Genomic DNA, 15858 nt, shown 5'->3' on the forward strand with positions numbered 1-15858 from the left:
GTGTGCTGCACCCATTAACTCGTCATTTACATTAGGTATATCTCCTAATGCTGTCCCTCCCCCCTACCCCCTCCCCATAATAGGACCTGGTGTGTGATGTTCTCCTTCCTGTGTCCAAGTGATCTCATTGGTCAATTCCCACCTATGAGTGAGAACATGCGGTGTTTGGTTTTTTGTCCTTGCCATAGTTTGCTGAGAATGATGGTTTCCAGCTGCATCCATGTCCCTACAAAGGACATGAACTCATCCTTTTTTATGGCTGCATAGTATTCCATGGTGTATATGTGCCACATTTTCTTAATCCAGTCTGTGGATAGACAGACTGGATTAAGTGGACATTTAATCCAGTGGATTGATGGACATTTGGGTTGGTTCCAAGTCTATGCTATTGTGAATAGTGCCACAATAAACATACGTGTGCATGTGTCTTTACAGCAGCATGATTTATAATCCTTTGGGTATATACCCAGTAATGGGATGGCTGGGTCAAATGGTATTTGTAATTCTAGATCCTTGAGGAATCGCCACACTGTTTTCCACAGTGGTTGAACTAGTTTACAGTCCCACCAACAGTGTAAAAGTGTTCCTATTTCTCCACATCCTCTCCAGCACCTGTTGTTTCCTGGCTTTTTAATGATTGCCATTCTAACTGGTGTGAGATGATATTTCATTGTGGTTTTGATTTGCATTTCTCTGATGGCCAGTGATGATGAGCATTTTTTCATGTGTCTGTTGCCTGCATAAATGTCTTCTTTTGAGAAGTGTCTGTTCATATCCTTTGCCCACTTTTTGATGGGGTTGTTTTTTTCTTGTAAATTTGTTTGAGTTCTTTGTAGATTCTGGATATTAGCCCTTTGTCAGATGAATAGATTGCAAAAATTTTCTCCCATTCTGTAGGTTGCCTGTTCACTCTGATGGTAGTTTCTTTTGCTGTGCAGAAGCTCTTTCATTTAATTAGATCCCATTTTTCAATTTTGGCTTTTGTTGCCATTGCTTTTGGTGTTTCAGACATGAAGTCCTTGCTCATGCCTATGTCCTGAATGGTATTGCCTAGGTTTTCTTCTAGGGATTTTATGATTTTAGGTCTAACATTTAAGTCTTTAATCCACCTTGAATTAATTTTTGTATAAGGTGTAAGGAAGGGATCCAGTTTCAGCTTTCGATATATGGCTAGCCAGTTTTCCCAGCATCATTTATTAAATAGGGAATCCTTTCCCCATTTCTAAAAACTGCAGTTACTTTTGTGCCCACCTAATATGTTTGCACTCTCCTTGCCTCATATAATTACCTCTGGTGTTCCTGCTACTTGATGTAGTTCTTTGAATTCCATGAACACTCTAACATTACCTCAGGTCAATTCCTCTTTATCCAAAAGAGTTGGCCAAAGATTAGTGGAATGTGATGAAAAACTGAATGATCTGCATATAGATGTTTTACACTTCCAAAGAGAATAGCATTGCTTCCAAACTCCTTAGCCATTAGGAGTTCCATAAGTTGGCTTACAGGCTGAAGGCTGCCACTCACTCCTTTTCCCAACACTCGCCTTCTTCCAGATCCTTCAGCTCCAGCTCAACTCATCTACTCACTGTCTCCTCAAGCCACTTTCAGGATCTTGCCTGCATCCCTGTACTCACTGGCCAGGCCTGTTGTTCAACCCCCTGCCCATCTTTCTGGACCTTCTTCAAGTTTGCAGTTCACAAAGTCTTTCTATGATCTTTCCTCCGATTTCATTCAGTTTATAATCTCATTCCAACAGTTTTTTTTTTTCTGCTTTTTGACATTTCTAGTGTTCTTATTTAATCCATTGTATTTGCCTGAACCATTAAAAAAAAGTCTTCTTTTACAAAGAGACATTATCAGCAGTTTCATATGCTTTACCCTACATATTTATGATTTCCCACACACATTGGATTGTAAAGAGATTTTTTTTTTGCAGTGTCCAGTGGCGTCTTGTGCACAGTCAGAGCACAGTAAATAATAAAATGCACTTGAAATAAAATGTTATTAGATGAAATTCAATTTTATTTTATAGCTCAGAAAGTACTTCTAGTTTTTGCAGCGCCACTGAACATATGAACCTCAATTTGTTGATTCAGTCTTCTCTTCACTTGTGAAAGTTCTAGGGGTTTGGGTTGAATCTGTACTTACTTTATCACTTATTACAATGTTGGTTAACTATTTTATTAGAAGACATTATGGATCATGTCTTATTCAGTGTTGTATCCTCAGTGCCTGGCATATACTATGGACTCAATAAATATTTCTTGGAGTAATGAATAAATATAATTCTCACTTTTCTGTTTCTCACAAAATCAGGAAATAGAATATACTCTTATTATATTTGGGGTCAATGAGAAAAGAGGAATTTAGTGTGCTACTTTAGTTATTTTTGTTGATGGGTTAATATAAATTCTTCCTTCACATCATCTGGACCTTTTTCCCTCTTTTCAATATCACTACTTAATATGTGAGTCTCAGGTTCATTTGCTCGAACACAGGCACATTGTAAACTATATGATGAGTAGAATTGGATGCTGTAGCAGCTATACAAGGCACAGACACAGCATACCACAAATACCATTATGCAATGACAATGGAGGGGATCCATAGAATCTACATTAATATCTGCGGATTTCCCTTTACAATAAAAGATATGAGTTGGAATGAGAATAAATCAGAAAATAGGGAGGTTGTAGTGGTATCTGTTGTCACATATTCTAGTTAATTTTGGAGCAGCACTCAGACCAACTTGGGTCAGTATTAGCCAGAGGAAAATGAAAGTCAGCACTTAAAGGAGTGTCCATCATCATAGCAGGTGGTCAGTAACTATTTGGAGGATTAAGTGGGAAAGGGTTAGAATACTATTGGAATTCTTGGTTCTTTTTATCCCCAGGTGCTTGTTTACAAAAAGTGCTTAAAGTATTGACTTTTTGCACAAGGAAGGTGGCAAGTGTACTGACTCAGGAGCAAGGCCGTGATAATGATGCTTGTCCTTAGCTGGCGACACACTCCTGCCCTTGGAGATTCTGTACCAACTGTGTCTTTGTTTACCACTCTATGATGATTAAAATACACCACCTACATATTTCACATGAGTGAACCAGGATGAATGAATGGATGTTTGCAAGCACCCCAGGGTCCAGGAGGTGAAGTTATGCAAACGTCAGTTGTTATTATATCACCCTCTGCCCTTGGCTAAGGGCCAATGTCAACAAGTTCTCTTTTTCCCATCTGCCTTAGAGTTTTCCATGAAGATTTAGATCCTGAAGGTGAAGTGGGCTTTGTTCTCCTTCTACTCCTAAAGATGCTGTGTGGCCTTTGACACATGTTTCCTCTCTGGGTCTTAATTTCCTCCTCTAGTAGAAGGGAGCTGAATTATGGTCTGCAACTGGTGACCTGTAGATTTGTTTTATTATCTTGTGCAAGTGTCTTGTCGTGTTTTGCTTCATTTTTAATGTGCTTTTGAATCCCTCTTGGGAGAAGGTGCCTTCTCAGGTGTGACCAAAGCTCTACCACTCTCTACACCTGTCTTCATTCATTTACATTCTGTTCTTGGGCCAGGATGGCGTTAGACACCCTGGTACTGCATGTTCTCTGACGTTTATTCTTGTCATAGCTGTCTCTTTTCTGCTAACTCCACATATAGTTTCCATTGAAGAACAATAACAATGTAATATAAGGGATAAAATCAAGACAACAGTTTAGACTAGAGAACCAGATGTCCTTTCTAAACTGTAATGGGTATTTGCAAGTTATGTTTCTTTTTTTTTTTTTTTTTTTTTTGAGACGGAGTCTCACGCTGTTGCCCAGGCTGGAGTGCAGTGGCGCGATCTCGGCTCACTGCAAGCTCCGCCTCCCGGGTTCCTGCCATTCTCCTGCCTCAGCCTCCTGAGTAGCTGGGACTACAGGCGCCCGCCACCGCGCCCGGCTAATTTTTTGTATTTTTAGTAGAGACGGGGTTTCACTGTGGTCTCGATCTCCTGACCTTGTGATCCGCCCGCCTCGGCCTCCCAAAGTGCTGGGATTACAGGCTTGAGCCACCGCGCCCGGCCTGCAAGTTATGTTTCTTACAGGATTTCCTCAACTTTATTTTGAAAATGTGTGTGTATTTGTTTATTTTCCAGCAATTTGACCAATTTAACTTGACATTTTCTGTGGAGGATTTATAATGTTCTAAAGCATACATAATTTGAAAAGTCCAAGCACTATATATTTGTGAGATTTAGTGCAAATATTCTTTGCAAAAAGAAAATCGTTTGTTTATTCTCAAAGCACTTTAACTACGTAAACTGCTGAAGTTGTAAATACATTTTAAGTGTGTATTTTGAAATAATTTTAGACTTAACATAAAAACTGCAAAAACAGCACAGAATTCCCGTATACCCTTCACTCAGCTTCCCTTAATGTTGACATTTGCCATCGCCATGTTACAGTCATCAAAACTGAGAACTAAACATTTAACCAGTGCATTTTAACATGTTTGTCTTATCTCTGACTGCTCTATGTGAATTTTTATCTTATTTTAACTACTTTTCTCAGAGAATCACTATTAGAGGAACTTTTAGAAAAATATCTACAGTAAAGGAATTAGAGAAATGGTTTTCCATTTTGTACTTCTAGTTAGTTACGGGACTGAAAGTTCTCTAAAGTATTGTAATATGTCGCTTTGAAAACAGACAGAACTGTAACTTGTCATCTAAAATGAAAGGTTAATCATTATTCGTCAGAAGAAATAGAGACTTCTTGTCAGTACAGGAAGTTCTAACTTCCTTTTGTGGTAGGGTTCATTGCAGTTTATTTTAGTGCTTTTTTCAAAATAATAAACCTGACAAGCCAAAGTGGTAATTAACTTTAGTCTGATGTATTTTCACTGTTATTACTTTTTAATTGATTGATTGATTGTTTTTTTTTTTGTTTTTTTGAGACAGAGTCTCACTCCGTTGCCCAGGCTGGAGTGCAGTGGCATGATCTCAGCTCACTGCAACCTCTGCCTTCCGGGTTCAAGTGATTCTCCTCCCTCAGCCTCCTGAATAACTGGGACTATAGGCGTGCACCACCACACGTGGCTAATTTTTGTGTTTTTAGTAGAGACGGGGTTTCACCATGTTGGTCAGGCTGGTCTCGAACTTCTGACCTTGGGTGATCTACCTGCCTTGGCCTCCCAAAGTGCTGGGATTACAGGCACGAGCCACCATTCCCTGGCCTGTTATTACTTTGTAAGTTTTGTTTTTAACCATTAGTAATTGTGGTAAATAAAATGGAGTATTTACAAAGATGCAACGTAAGCGATTAGTAGGAAAAAAAAAAAGGTATTTGTGGATTTGTGGGCGATTTACCATAATGATTCAAATGACTCTTTTATATTTAGTAAAGATGAGGCCACCTCAGGATCTTTTGAGTAGCTAAGGCAACCATGGAATAGAAACGGGTTTCTGGGTAGAGATCTGAAAGCCATATCACAAATACTCCCTATGTTATTTAGTTAGTAGGTTAATATTGCACAATTTAAATTAATTACAGTCAGTTAGGTAATTTTGCCATGGCATGTGTTTCTTTCTCTGTCATATGTGTTTACTCAGCAGTTACCAAGACATCACGAGCAAATGAGGTGCATCTCTGGGGACTTCTTTAGCATTAACCCAAATGTCAAACAATAGAGGACAGAAGTTACTTGTAAGCGTTTCTTTTAAAAAATGGATTTAAAAATTCAACAATGAATCATAACTGTGATTATATCTGTACTTGTCTAGGGCTGTAAGCACCAAACCCATGGGCTGTCCCCTGAGGTTTGGAAAGATCTCTTCTCTCCCATCTGAGATGGTGTTCAGGTCCCATGACTGAGGTGTACAAAAAAAGCAAAGACACTGAAAGTTTCTGTTTTTAAAGTAGCAGGCCTTTGGTTTTTATATATAATCTTTCACTACTGTGACTACTCCCTATATAAAAAAATAACAAACTAAATTTCCACCATCTCATTAGAATGGAAGAAAAACCCATATAGGTACAAGTGTTTGTGTAGCAAATTCTCTAACACTTATTTTACAGATAAGGCCAAAAGTTTTTGTAAAAAGCAAACGTTTTTGGCCTAATCTCACTGGTAAAATAAGTGTTAGAGAATCAGTGGTTTTCTATTTTTATTTTTAGCAATAGAATCCTTTTCTCTAATGAAGCTGTACGCAGAACCCCAGAGAAATAAGATTGCTTTGGTTTTAAGTGGAGAGTCCACCTTGAGCTTTAACTGCTTGGCCACAGTTCTCCTTTCCCAGCCTCACTCTCGCCCTCTCCTGGTTGTCAAGGAATTGTCAATTCCTGGGTTAGTCCCCTTAGAATTCGGTACTTAGGGCTGTGGTTCTCAGTTAGAGATTCATCTAGGGTTGCTGTGAAAACAGTTTTGTTACTTAAAAAGATAGACTTTAATAATTCAGACCAGTGCTATTAAGGTGATATTCAGACTGGTGTGTTACTGGTCCATGAGCAGATAAAGACAGAAATTGAGAGTAAGAATTTAGAAATATTTACAGCACTTCAGCATTGCCATGGCAGCGTGGGCACATCACCAGTGGAATGGTCTCACTGAACAGGATTTGAACCAAAAGTATCAGTCCATAAAAGATTGGAAATTAAAAAGAGTTCTTTATTACAGATAGTTTCAGAAGCACAGCGATGAATATTTTCTTATATAGAACTCTTAAGTTTCCCCCAATGACTGAATAATTCCCGAATGTGCTCAGGATTATTACAACATCACAAATGCTCATCAGTTGATTGTATTTATCAAAGAGCTTTATGAGCAATTTGTTGACCTAAAAGAGTAATGACACAGGTTTCTTTAAAAATAATCCTTTTATCCATTCATCCATTTATTAGGCATTGCATTCAATAAATATTTTTTGCCGACCATTCGCCATTCTGTGGTGAATAATGGAAGCCCAATTCCTGGCCTTCTGTGGTAATCAGGCAATTGTAACATCAAAATCTCCCAGAGCAAACCTATACATTTGATATTGGAATTTCCTGATTATCGCATAATAATAATCATATGTGGGGAGTATAGGCTGCTCTGGGGGCATCGAGAAGGAGCACCAGACTTGGGATGTCAGAGGAGGTTCTAAACCTTAAAATAAGTAACTGTTAAAAGCAAATAACCCACAAAATAAATCACTCCTTACAGATTGTGATACCTATTTTTTGAGGGCTTATACCATGCTTACACTGTGTCATGCACTATGTGCTCTTCTATGTGTCAGGGACATATTTGTGGATGAAACAGACACAGTCCCTGCCATAGGAGGCTTATAAGCTAGTTCAAGGGAATCAATAAATGGACAAGAGGATTTCCAATGTTGATGAACTCCAGAAGGAAAGAAAACAGAGTGCTGTGGTAAGTATGAGTATGTGGGGGTGAATATGTCGCAGAGATTCATCAGAGGAGCCCCCACTTAGGAGAGCACATCTGACCTGAAACCCAAAGGATATGGAGAAGCCAGCGTGAGATTATGGGAAAAGAACAGCAAGCAGGCAGAAAGTGCCAAGGCTTTAACGCAAGAATATAGTTGGCATGTTCATGGGTACAAGTGGTCTTAGTCTGTTTTGTGCTGCTATGATAGAATACTACAGACTGGGGTATTTATTTATTCGTTTCTTTTTAAGAGACAGGATCTTGTGCTGTTGCTCAGGCTGGAATGCAGTAACACCATGAGGGCTCACTGCAGTCTCAACATCCTGGGCTCAAGCAATCCTCCTGCCTCAGCTTCTTGAAGCTTGCACTACAGGTACACACCACCACACTTGGCTTATTTTTAAGTTTTTTGTAGAGATGGAGTCTTGGTATGTTGTCCAGGGTGGTTTCAAACCCTTGACCTTCAAGCAATCCTTCCGCTTCAGCCTCCCAAGGTGTTAGGAATACAGGTGTACGCCATCATGCCTGGCAGACTAGGTAATTTATAAAGAACAGTTCTGGAGGCTGGGAAGTCCAAGATCAAGGTGCTAGTAGGCTTGGTGTCTGGTAAGTGTCCAGTCCCTGCTTCCAAGATGGCACCTTGAACACTGCTTTCTCTGGAAGGGAGTCACACTTTTTCTTACATGGCAGAAGAGCAAAGAGAGAGAACTCATTCCTGAAAGCCCTTTGTAAAATGCACTAAACCCACTCATGAGGACAGAGTCATGATTCAATTATCTCTCAAAGGTCCTACCTCTTAATACTGTTTTAATGGCAATTAAATTTCAACATGAATTTTGGAGAGGATAGACATTCAAACCATAGCAGTTGGCTTGTTTTTGGGTTCATGTTTCTCTCTAGAAAGCCAACATGGCTGAAGTGGAGGAAGCAAGGGGGAGAGGGGAGGAGGCAAGCTCAGCGCAGTGAAAGTCATGGTTGGAAGCCAAGTCCAATAGCAGGCCACAGGAAGGTTGTAAGCCACAGAGTGGTATGGTCTGATTTACATTTTAAAGCATTCCCTGGGGATGTAGAGGAGCAAGGGTGGAAGCAGAGAGACTGTTGAGGGGGTTGTGGCAGTCACCCAGGCAGAGAAGATGGTGGCTTGGAGTAGGGTGATAGCAGTAGGAGTGGAAAGAAGGGAAAGCTAACTAGTTTTGCTGGTGGCTTGAATATGGGAGGTAGAGGAAAGAGAGGAGCCAAGAATGTCCCCTGAACTTTTGTCTAGAGCACCAGTGTGGTACCAGGTACCAAGATGGGGAGCACTAGGGGCATTTGGTACTGGGGGTGGGGGTCTAGAGTTCTGTTTAGGGTATGTGAAATTTGGGATGCTCATTAGGCATCCATATGGTGACTTTGTGAATTTAGGAGGTCAGAATGGGGTTAGGGCTGAACATATAAATTTATAATTGCTGATGGTGTGTAAAACCATGAGACTGCAAGAGATTCTTGGGAGAGGGGGCAGATAGAGAAGGGAAGAGGACCAAGGACTGAGCTGCTAGGACATGAGATCATGCCAACATCTGGCGAGGTCAAGCAAAGAAAGAGGGAAATTCAACTCAGTAGTTGGAAACTAATGTAGTAGGCGCTGCTTAGTTTGTATCCATAGCAAAGATACTTTACCTTCATTATCCACAGCTCTTCCACATGCAGTCGTTGATTGTAGTGGATATATGTGGGCACTCTGCCCGGAGCCTCCCCCATTCCTTGGGACTGTGTATCCTGGTATTGGCGTCAGTGTTCTGCTTTAACAGCTAGATTCTCTATGTCTTTTTTAGAGGACTGCCTCTAAGTGACTTGGAGTCACTACCGCAAGAGAGGAGTGCCTGGGGAGTTATGACTGAAGGCTACAGGAATATGAGAGCCAGGCTTTCACTTCTCTCAGTTTAGACAACTCTGAGTACTAATCTACACTGCCGCATTCCTCCATGGACTTAGACTGAAGCTACCCTCCAGAGAGCTTTTGCGTTAGCACCCTTGCCTGACCTCTATTGGGAATGCTTTCTTTTTTTTTTTTTTTTTTTATATTTATTTATTATTATTATACTTTAAGTTGTAGGGTACATGTGCATAACGTGCAGGTTTGTGACATATGTATACTTGTGCCATGTTGGTGTGCTGCACCCATCAACTCCTCATTTACATCAGGTATAACTCCCAGTGCAATCCCTCCCCCCGTCCCCCTCCCCATGATAGGCCCCGGTGTGTGATGTTCCCCTTTCTGAGTCCAAGTGATCTCATTGTTCAGTTCCCACCTATGAGTGAGAACATGCGGTGTTTGGTTTTCTGTTCTTGTGATAGTTTGCTGAGAATGATGGTTTCCAGCTGCATCCATGTCTCTACAAAGGACACAAACTCATCCTTTTTTATGGCTGCATAGTATTCCATGGTGTATATGTGCCACATTTTCTTAATCCAATCTGTCACTGATGGACATTTGGGTTGATGCTTTCTTAATACATTGTCTGCCTTTGGGCAACTTGACTTAACATATGAACTGCCCTTCCTTCCCCCATCTCCCATTTTGTTTTATAGTATAGACATTAGTATAATATAATCATTTTTGTTAATTTAAAATGGGATTAGGTTAAGCATTTTAAAGCATTCCCAACTTCTCAAAGCTTTTTTTTTCAGAATATTTCCATTTGAGCAGCCGTTAAATGGAAAGGATTTTGTTTTTTATCCTAAAGGCAATTGTCTGTTTTTGCTGATACTGGTGAATTTGTTTACTGTTTAATTAAGTGAAAGATTTCCAAAGAGTCATCTATATTCAGCCTTCCAGCTCGTGGAGTACATGCTGATCTCAAACAGATATAACAATTAGATCATTATTTCCTGTTCACACACTTGGTCAATACAATTACGGAAATTAAGCAAGAGAATAAGACAGGGTGTTGAGCGAGTTTGATAGTGGTAAATGCGATCCCATTCTAGCAGAAGCAGCCTGTGAGCTTTTCTATAGGCTCTCCCGTGCTTGTCATTGTGGCTTCGATTTTTGCTTCTAAAACAGTCTGTAGCTATAGTTTGAGCAGGAATTTGAAGCCAACAGCAGGACAATGTGGCTATGTAGAGTTTTTCTTCTGTCTTTGAGGGAAGAGTAAAGTTAGATTCTATTTATTTTGATTGGATTTCCATTTATTTTAGAACTTACGGGACATTTTTATATTTGCATATTAAAAACACTTGGGTCTTTTGCTTTTAAACACTAAGATCCTCCATTCTTTTTACCTCCCCTTCTCTCCCTTCTCCCTTCTCTTCCTTTCTTTTAGAGTAAAAATAGATGCTAAATCTCTACCTGAACACCTCATAAACATGTTTCAAAGTTTGTGAGTGGGTTTTTGTTTGGTTTTTTTGCTTGTGGTGGAAACGCATACCTGTAATAGCTTCCTTAACCTTTTAGCAGTTTTCAGTCTGAGAGTGGGCATAGAAAAGTGTCAATAAATATTTGTTGAATGAAAGAGGTGGTGTTATATCCTAGGTGCAATCCTAAAGTGTTAATATTGGACCTTTTATTGTTGTGCTCCTGTGCTGAGAGACTTGGTCTCTGGCTCTTAATTGTAGCCCAATTATTTGTCAAAAATATGACAAATATAATGGGAAAATCATTTTTAAATCCTTAAACTGTCTTTAAGCATTTCACAAAATTAAATTTCACTAGATTCAGTGGAAGTGAAATGCCCGTTGGTACATTCCTTTTGCCTCTTAATACTTCTGAAACACTTGGATTTTGACCATAGATTTCACAATACATTGAAGCGTGCTATTATAAGACAATAATGCATACTTTTTCATGCCTGAACAACACATTGAAGTCAAACTGTGGCATTGAAGCCTAGTTGGAAAATTTTACATCCAGTCAAATTAAACCCATAGTACACACTTAATTTTGTATTTGTTATGTAATTGAAAATATGGGCATCTTCAACTTTCTATTTCTATTCTGAAAACTAAAATAATTGCATTAGAAATTGATTAAGAAAAATAAAAGCAAACCAATTGTTCTTTGTCTATTGACATACCCATACTTATGTTCTGAGTGAGGGTAAAGCATGCCCTAAATGTTCCCAATGTCCTTTGAATGATAAATAGTAAATGGTATTCATATTAACATGTTTATTAATGTATTAGAACTGAATCTAGGTTTTCCATGTTTAAATAGATGTTACAAGTGGGTTTTGTCTGTATTAACTGAGAAAATTTTGGTGCACACAACCCAACTAAAATTTTCCCTCTGGTTTAATTTGAAAGGAATGCGATGTTAATTCTGGGGCGTTGATGTTTTACAATGCCTGATCAAGACAAAAAGGTGAAGACCACAGAAAAATCAACTGATAAAAAACAGCAGGAAATCACTACCAGGTAACTCCCTACTGAGCGTTTGCTAATTATTAACTCAAGCAGTGGTTACTGAACAGATTTAATGGCTTTTTGAGAAACAGAAGACTCTTGACAACTACTATTCAGTTATAGTGTTTACTGAAACGTTTGGTCATTTCTAGCATTCTAAAGAAAATGTTTAGTGTGTGTATACGTTCCAGTTGATAAAAGCAGGCCTCCAAGTGGCAATGCCATCAGTGGGTAACATGATCTTGTTCACCTGGAGCCTTCTGTGGGTTCACATTGTGTTATTCTTTCTCCTAGGGACTATTCAGATCTCAAAAGACTTCGGTGCCTTTTGAACGTCCAATCAAGCAAACAACAGGTAGTGTTTACAAAGAAGGTTCACGTGGTAATAAAAGAAAACTCATATGTTTCCAAAGGACTCCATTTAACATCTCTATGAACGATATGTCTGCTTTTCTTTGCTCATTCACATTTTTGCTCTTTCTTCATCTGGCTGTTTCTCTGACACCTGATTCAGGCTCTGCCAAGACTTAGCATCCACATTCTTCTCTCAGGCCAGGCCCTGCTTTAGCCTATGCTTGTCACCCTGTGTCCTACTTAGCAAACCCTTTCCTCTTCGGTCTGTAAACAGACTGCATACTCTTTTACTGAATGGCCAACATTTGGCTTTCCAAGCTTTAGGGAAACTGTTTTTTTCAAAGCACTTTCTACCACATTTTTCTCCTCCTCCTCCCTCACTCTTCCCAATCTTGCCCCCTTGCTACAGTACCATTCTTGAGGCTTGCTGCACAATGTACCTCACCAAAAAGAGGGGCAAGGAGTGAATTTTGGCTATTTTTATAGTAGCCATTTTAAAATAGCCATTTGGCTATTTTATTAGTAGCTTTTTCTCTAATATAGTTTTTATTAGAGAAAAAGTGGTACTTCTGCTTGAATTTGTCTCCAAACTTTTCATTTTTGTTTTGCACCTGTGAGACTTTGGAAAATCATGAGATTAGAGGCCATCCAGGGAGGCTTGGGGAACAACATAGCAACGCTAATAATAATGAAAATAGCAGACACGTATTTAGCACCTTAACTCATAAATGACAGGGATGGGACCTGAACCCTGGTAGTTTGGCTCCAAAGTCTACATTGTTCTTGCTTAAGTAAATTTGTTTAAGAGCTCATGTGTTTGGTAATCCAACCCTGATGATTTTTGTTATATCGACCACATTTACACGAGAACTACAGCATTTTTATCTGTTTATACTGGAAAATGATTTGATGGCATATAAAAGCCAAATAATGATAGTTTATATTTAGGGAACACTTTCTATGTGCCCACTGCTTTACCTGCATTACCCTGCTTAATAATTACAACTCCCATTTTTACAGATGAGGAAACAGGCACGAAGAAATCAAGTGACTTTCCCAAGATCATACAGCCTCCTAATTGGTGAAGTCTAGTTCTGAACCCAGATACCCCGTCTTTGCTGTGTATGCTTCTAACTACTGAGATACCTGTTAAATGACTTGCAAAATTAAGTCCCTCCTTTCTTAAAAGAGGCAAGCAAGATGGCTAGGAATACATTTTGAGTGTAGTGCCCATTCTTTCTCACTGTACGTCCTGTGATGTAAACATAATATCAAAGACTTCTACTTTTTGCTTTTCCTATTTCCTTCTCCTAAATTTCTTTCTTATAAAATCTCACCCATTTCCAAGACCCAACTCTAATGATACTACCTCCTTATAGCTTCCATTCTAGAAGTGATCTCTGTCTTCCCAAGGCTCCTTCTTTTAATGCTGTAGCATTATTTTCTCCTGTGCTTTGGAAACTCTTGTTTACATGTCTTATTTCCTGACAGATCATGTACGTCCTAATGCCAGCAACTTTGACTTTTGCCTCTCATTCACTCTATATGATGAGTTCTTGGCCAGATTTTGCTAAATCGAATTGTGACTTGAGAATTAGGTCACCACATGAGTATGTATAACCTCCTGACCAGGGCAAACAAAAACATAAACAAAAACCAATGTGTTTTTTCTGGCTCTAATTTTCCAACTTTGAAGTTTATGCTGACTAGATCTCTTATATGCCCTTTCAACACTGCTTGCTTGATAACACCTGGCAGGCTTAAAGTTAATTTAGTGATTTTTTCCCCCTTTAACCAATTTTCAAATTTGCAATCTGTTGTGGGACAACTTTACATGGCGTATATTTTTGTAAAATCTTTTACGTGTACAAAAATGTATATTTGTAATACTTGAGTTATTCAGAAAGTAGATGGTGCTAAAAAAATAAAAATACTGTCAATTAAATGAAGGTCCTTAGGTTAACAAAATTAATGCCTAATTGTGTTTATAAAAGTTTCATTGATTTGTAATTTTGAAATAAGAAATGTTACCCCTGTTCTCCTTTTCGTAAAATACGTGGAGACATTTATAGGAGAGGGAAGACACTGGAGAAAATAACTCAAGTTACAGTTATTTATACTTTGCTTATTCCAGAAAGAGCCATTAGGAGCTTATAAAGAGACAGAAAGTATGATAGGTTGTCATACATTAAACCCAGGGCGCAAAATAAGAGAAAAACAAGGGTTGGGAGCAAAGCAGAGCGGGGGTCAAGCAGAAATGCTCAACAAAATATACACGTGGGCAATATATTTGGCTCTGAGATTTTCAGTACTCAATTTGAAAAGTGAAACCTCTGATTAAGGCCCACTCAGCTGCATTTCTGCCCTAACAAGTTGTGGCCTGTTTTTTGCAAATGAACCAGGCTGGCCAAATTCAAGTTACAGAGGAAATCTACCTTGTGGGTAGAGAGTGCAGAGAACTGAATGCCCGTCCTCTGAATCTCTAACGAGCCAGGCTGCTTCCACCATTGGTCCATTGTGTTCCAGTGTTCTACCTTTGTTCTTTGTCCTGACCTACACTCTGTGTATCTCTGCATATCTCTAGGACAGTCTCATAATGTGACAGAACTGGAGACAGAGACACACAGAGGCAGAAAGCCCTCCTTCAAGATAAGCAGGGTTAGAATAATCATAATCCAGGAAAACCCAATAACTCAAGAAAAAGAACTGCCCCAGGATTGCTGAGGCAAAGTGAAACTACAACGCTGATTGGACATGTCACCAGAGGTTTTCGCCAATCTTGAAGCAACCTGCTAAGATCTGGAATTCAGATTCTTTTCTTCCTCCACATTTAGAGCCATAGGAAGCTACGGAATTTATTTGCAATTTTTTAAAAAAAAGATGGAATAAAGAAAAAAATTAATGTGTTATGGGCTTATTAATTATCTTGAAATGAAGGAGGTTTCGATAGATGCTGTAGAAAGAAAACGTATACGGCATGGTGGTGGTGGTTATGTTTTGAGAGAGCGGGAGTAGGGACAGATAATTATGGCATGAGGCAAGACACCATCCTGGTTGAATGGTGCATGCAGCGAGGATATAGCTTTTGAGGAATAGGAAGCCAATTTTAGCTTGAATGACAGGGAAGGAGGTGGTTCTTAAAAAATAGGCTGGTTTTTCCATCGGTGGAATTGATGGAAAGGGCATTCTAGGTTAAGTGAGTAAAATAATCAAATATCTGAAGGAAGGAAAATGACAAGCATTTAAGTAAAAGGGTGACTAGACATTTCTATTGGATAAATAAAGCTGGAAGACACTGTGCAGTGTCTGAAAGCCCATCTATGAATTTTGGACTTGATTCCATAAGCAACAGAGAACGCTGAAGTTTGCAAGCAGAAGTGACACGACATTCTTGACATTCTGGTTCATGGACTGCAACCCCCTCCCATGACCCATGGGACTGTAAGCTCCTTGAAGACAGAGGCCATGACTGTTCTGCTTACTGTATATATACGGTGTCTCACACAACGTCTGGTATATGATGTGTCTGCAACACATACACTGAATTAATGGATGAACTTATCTGGAGGTGGTTTAGCAGAGGAATTAGTTTGGCGAAGAGACGGGGAACAAAGTGAGCATTCGTTCCATAGCTTCACATTTGAATACCTACAATATGCCCAGCTCTGTGAGAAGTGCTAAGAACACAAAGATTAATAGATGTGATGCTGCCCTCAGGGTGG

At 39.3% G+C, this 15858-nt stretch overlaps 1 protein-coding gene across 20 annotated transcripts in view; it reads left to right on the forward strand.

Moving 5' to 3' along the window:
• LOC105488951 (NIMA related kinase 10) overlaps nt 1-15858 on the forward strand; it is a 271931-nt gene that overhangs the window by 7183 nt on the left and 248890 nt on the right. For 14 of the 20 annotated variants that reach the window (XM_071090803.1, XM_071090804.1, XM_071090789.1 and 11 more), the window contains exons 2-4: nt 7651-7772; nt 11684-11794; nt 12077-12137. In XM_071090803.1, coding sequence (XP_070946904.1) covers nt 11721-11794; nt 12077-12137 — 135 coding nt within the window. In that variant the 5' untranslated portion in view covers nt 7651-7772; nt 11684-11720. The remainder of the gene's footprint in view (nt 1-7650; nt 7773-11683; nt 11795-12076; nt 12138-15858) is intronic. The other 6 variants (XM_011753486.2, XM_011753492.3, XM_071090800.1 and 3 more) reach the window with 2 other exon arrangements.

The sequence above is a fragment of the Macaca nemestrina genome, chromosome 2 (assembly GCF_043159975.1).
Source record: "Macaca nemestrina isolate mMacNem1 chromosome 2, mMacNem.hap1, whole genome shotgun sequence".
Taxonomy (NCBI): Eukaryota; Metazoa; Chordata; class Mammalia; order Primates; family Cercopithecidae; genus Macaca; species Macaca nemestrina.